At 39.1% G+C, this 5,174-nt stretch overlaps 1 protein-coding gene across 1 annotated transcript in view; it reads left to right on the top strand.

The window, feature by feature from the left end:
• Positions 1-5,174, top strand: part of LOC107558062 (methyl-CpG-binding domain protein 2-like) — a 20,131-nt gene that overhangs the window by 11,903 nt on the left and 3,054 nt on the right. The window contains exon 2 of the mRNA XM_016241673.1: positions 2,013-2,172. Within this exon, the coding sequence (XP_016097159.1) occupies positions 2,013-2,172 (160 nt within the window). The remainder of the gene's footprint in view (positions 1-2,012; positions 2,173-5,174) is intronic.

The raw sequence follows: 5,174 nt of genomic DNA, 5'->3' as shown, positions 1-5,174 counted from the left end.
GTGTGTGTGTGTGTGTGTGTGTGTGTGTGTGTGTGTGTGAGTGTTTGTGTGTGTCGCATCGACAGATTCAAACTGACGATCCAAAGCCGAGCTGCAGAATACAGGTTTATTTACATGAAGTTCAAAGATCGTTAGGTGAATTTTGGCAGGGTTCCACACGGCGGATGAAAGTGTTGCAGTGAACACTTGAAATGTTATAGTAGACAGGCTGAAATAGTATTTTCTTGTATAATGTACTACAGAATGTTTTTTTTATTTTTTATTTAATGTTTTAAAACAATATTTTACAACTTAAAAAAAACAACAAACAAACTTTTTTTTTTTTTACAGTGTGGGAATATTAAACTAAAATAATTCATATAATTAATATTTTTATGTTATAGGAAAATATTAGTGTTTGTAGGAAAATATTGTTTTAATAATTTTAATAATAATTAGAATTTATTGTTATAAAATACAGAATAGGTCCTGAGTGTAACATTGATTCCAGGGTTATTATAGCTAGCTGACTAACTGAAATATAATAAATAATTTAAAATTATTAAAATTAAAAATTTAAATTATTTAAAAGGATTAATTATTATTTTATTGCAGCTAGTTTCCAAAAAAACATTTCTCATTTCAATTTAGTTTAACTTGATTTACTTAACCAAAACTAAAATAAAAACTATATAATCACATTAAAAAGCAGAAAACACACAACAGAAAATGCAGAAAATACACAAATTAAAACAAATTCAAAATATTTAAAATCAAACTATAATAGTATCTTAATCACACTAAGAAAACACTGATTGAAACATGCATTTTTCTGTGAAGCTGCTTTGTAACAATATGTATTGTGAAAAGTGCTATATATTAAAAAAAGATAAATAAACTGAAACTTGAATTATGATTATTATTTCAATTTCTCCTTTGTGTTTGCCATGAAAATAGCCTTTGCTGCAGATATGACGTCACGCAGTGGGCGAGTAAGTTGGTGTGGACGTGTCAACCGTACAGCGGTCACTGCGGGTTAACTAGTCCTGCTGAAGTCTGGTTTGCAGCGGTCAGTCCAAGGGTCAGCACTCCTGCGGACCAGAGCTTTATCTGAGCAGATTAGCACTTTAGTCTCAGGCTGGAAAACATTAAAATCAACAAGAAACCACATTCACAACACGCTCCACCTCAATAATATGATGGGTTTCTGAGAGAAACTGCAGGATGAGACTTAACTTTCTGATATCATGAATTTATCGGGTTGAGGACGTCAGCTGGCGCCTGTTTTGTTTATGTTTGCAATAATGCAAACAGAAGAATCAGGAAGATCAGGGACATTCATTAAGATGATATAGCCTACAGCTAGTTTTGATTTCATGTGAGAAGTGGATCTGGATGTTTTCATTTCTGCTCTTCAGCAGCTGTGACCGCAGTCGTGTGCGTCTGCGCAGGTGTCACAACAACCAAAACACACACCTTTTAATAGTATCACTACCAAAAGTTTACAGTCAATAGGAATAAAAAAAAGATTTTATTCATCAAGGATGCATTAAATTGATCAAAAGTGAAAATGTTAAAATAATAAATGCTGTTCTTTTGAACTTTCTGTGCATCTGTGAATCCTGAAAAATAAAAAGTATCACGTTTTCCACAAAAATATTGTGCAGCACGACTGTGTTCAACATTGATAATAATCAGAAATGTTTCTAATAATCAGCATATTATACTGATTTCTGAAGATCATGTGACACTGAAGACTGGAGTAATGATGCTGAAAATACAGCTGCGCATCACAGGAATACATTACAGTTTAACACAGATTCACATAGAAAATTGTTTGAAATTGTAAAAATATTTCCCAATTTTGACTGTATTTTTGATCAAATAAATGCAGCCTTGATGAACAGAAGAGACTTCTTTCTGCCCAGGCAGAACTCACCACTATGAACATGTTCAGTCTGAAGTTAGAAGAGTTTTTAGAATAAACTAGGTTGAGTCATTCAGTGTGTTGATGTTGATGTTTTTTGCTCCAGTCCCACAGGAAAGAAGTTCCGCAGTAAACCGCAGCTATCCCGCTATCTCGGGAACTCGGTGGATCTGGGATGTTTCGACTTCCGCACGGGCAAAATGATGCCCAGCAAGATGCAGAAGAACAAGCAGAGACTGCGCAGCGACAACCTCAGCCTGAGCAAGGTACTGAACAACACACACATCTCACTCTCTCAAAACGCCACACACATCTCACGCTCTCAGGTCATTTGGTTCATTGACAATGTGTGGAGTTGTAAAGAGTTGCGTGGAGATGCGAAGAGTTGTATGGAGATATGTGGAGTTGCATGGAAATGTGTGAAGATGCGTGGAGTTGTTTGGAGATGAGTGAAGATGTATAGAGTTGCGGGGAGTTGTGAAGAGTTGTATGGAGATGCATGGAGTTGTGTGGAAATGCAGAGTTGTGAGGAATTTTAAAATTTGTGTGGAGACGCGTGGAGTTGTGAAGAGTTGTAGGAAGATATGTGGAGTTGTAATGAGTTGCGTGGAGATGTGTGGAGTTGTAAAGAGTTGCATGGAGATGCGTGAAGATGTATAGAGTTGCGGGGAGTTGTATGGAGATGCTTGAAGTTGTGTGGAAATGCGTGGAAATTCAGAGTTGTGAGGAGTTTTAAAATGTGTGTGGAGATGCATGGAGTTGTAAAGAGTTGTGTGGAGATGTGTAGAGATGCAAAGAGTTGTATGGAGATATGTGGAGTTGTATGGAGATGCGTGGAGTTGTGTGGAAATGCAGAGTTGTGAGGAATTTTAAAATTAGTGTGGAGTTGCGTGGAGCTTTGAAGAGTTGTATGAAGATATGTGGAGTTGCGTGGAGCTGTAAAGAGTTGCGTGGTGATGTGTGTGTGGAGATGCGAAGAGTTGCGTGGGGTTGTAAAGAGTTGTGTGGAGATGCGTGGAGTTGTAAAGAGTTGTGTAGAGTTGTATGGAGATACGTGAAGTTGTGTGGAAATGCAGAGTTGTGAGGAGTTTAAAATTTTTTGTGGAGATGCGTGGAGCTTTGAAGAGTTGTATGAAGATATGTGGAGTTGCGTGGAGCTGTAAAGAGTTGCGTGGTGATGTGTGTGGAGATGCGAAGAGCTGTGGGGGGTGGTGAAGAGTTGTATGGAGATATGTGGAGTTGCATAGAAATGTGTGAGAATGCGTGGAGTTGCGAGGAGTTGTATGGAGATGCGTGAAAATGCAGAGTTGTGAGCAATTTTGAGATGTGTAGAGATCCGTGGAGTTTTGTGGATATGTAAATAGTTGTGTTGAATTGTGTGGAGTTGTGCGCAGTTGCATTTATGGCAAGCTCACACTACATGAATAGAAGACTGGTCTTGTCATAGCTGCATGTACTACACAACACAACACTGATGAGCTGCACACACTACAAAACATTCGGTGAAGAGGCAATCCCGACCATCAGCGAAAGACTGGTCTTGTCATAGCTGCATGTACTACACAACACAACACTGACGAGCTGCACACACTACAAAACATTCGGTGAAGAGGCAATCCCGACCATCAGCGAAAATATGTTTTCTTGCATAAATTCTCGCGGGAAATTACAGTGAATATAGACCATTTCTTCAAGCATGGACTATCAACTCGTCCTTTAATTGGTCTGTGCAGTTATTTTATCCGAAAGAAAGAAGAAACAATGGCTTGGAAGACATGGACAACGAGGGCTGTCTGTACTGCAGAAAGAGTTGGAGGTAATTAAACAGTATTAAATGCAGTATTATATACACAATTTATGCATTTGTTAAATTTATTTCTAGTTAGTTGATTTGATTAATTTGTGGCTTTTTGTTTCTGCATGATAAGACTGTTTATACCATCTGCACTGTGATTGGCTGGATTAGTTCCACCTTGTCATCGTGTCGCTCACATTAAGAGATCACGTTGCGATAGTATCAAACAGGTTTGAAATGTCGTAACGTCTGTGATGGCTCGAGACGGGTTCGGATCACATGGCTGACCCTGCTCATGCTTAACGAGCTTCAGCGACCGCAACGAGCATCGATCCAGACTCTGGAACTCTGTCTGCAACAGCAAAATCCAGCCAAAGATCATGTAGTGTGAGCTTGACATTAGATGCGTGGGCAGTTGTGTAGAGTTGTGTAGAGTTGTGTGTTGCAGTAACGCTCTGATATCTGGTTATCTGGAAGTGTGATTTATGTGGTTTCAAAATCAGATACATTTACACTTGTTTCTTTGCATCTGAAAAGAGTTACACCAGGGGAACCCCGCCAAAAATATAATATTCATATAAAGAATATCGGCTGATATACCGATATCTGACTTTTTTTTTACTCCCAAATATCAGTATCGGCATCTGCCCCCAAAAACCCATATCAGTGGGGCTCTAGCGTGAAGATGCATGGAGTTGCATAGAGTTGTGTGCTGCAGTAGCACTCTGATATCTGGCACTGTAAGCTGCTAAAACATGCTCTCTCACCTTTAATGTTTACAGTTCTGGGAGGAGCCTGATTTTTGTGGCTTCAAAATCCAAAACTTTTTTGCATCTAAAAAAAAGCCTCAATCGGATTGTAGTCCATCTCTGTAGTCCAGCGTTTTGAAGGGTATTTTCACCACATGTTTTCATGATCAAATAACTGTCCAATCAGAGACAATACATGAAGTGGCTTAGTGTAAATAGGCAAAGTGAGTTAATTTAACCTAAGCAAATGGCAATTTTTTTAAAACATGTTTTCAAACCAACATCTATGCGTGACCCAGTTAGCTTTATGAACTGAGCTGAGCTGCTGTCTCGTTTGTCCTGTAGTTCTGCTTGCTGATCCTGTGAGGTGTGTTTGTGCGCTTCTCTCAGGACTCTGATATGATCTCAACCTTCATACGCTTTCATTTTCAGTTCAGCAGACTCTCTGTATTCTTCATTTGCTCTTAATGAGCTGATTTAAAGCGAAAATCATAACGTCTGGTGAGGCAGGAAAGGTTTGGCTCAGATTTCTGAGATCATGCATTCATAAGTTCCAGAACAGGTCTGTGTTCGTCATGCTGGAAGTTACAGAGGTGTGGTGACGCGCCTCGCCCCATGACACACTTCTGCCCTACAAATACACGCACACACACACACACACACACACACACACACACACACACACACACACACACACACACACACACACACACACACATACACA

The sequence above is a fragment of the Sinocyclocheilus grahami genome, unplaced genomic scaffold (assembly GCF_001515645.1).
Source record: "Sinocyclocheilus grahami isolate Dianchi unplaced genomic scaffold, SAMN03320097.WGS_v1.1 scaffold631.1, whole genome shotgun sequence".
Classification (NCBI taxonomy): Eukaryota; Metazoa; Chordata; class Actinopteri; order Cypriniformes; family Cyprinidae; genus Sinocyclocheilus; species Sinocyclocheilus grahami.
The sequence above is the reverse complement of the archived record's forward strand: the minus strand, read 5'-3'. Positions and strand labels throughout refer to the sequence as shown.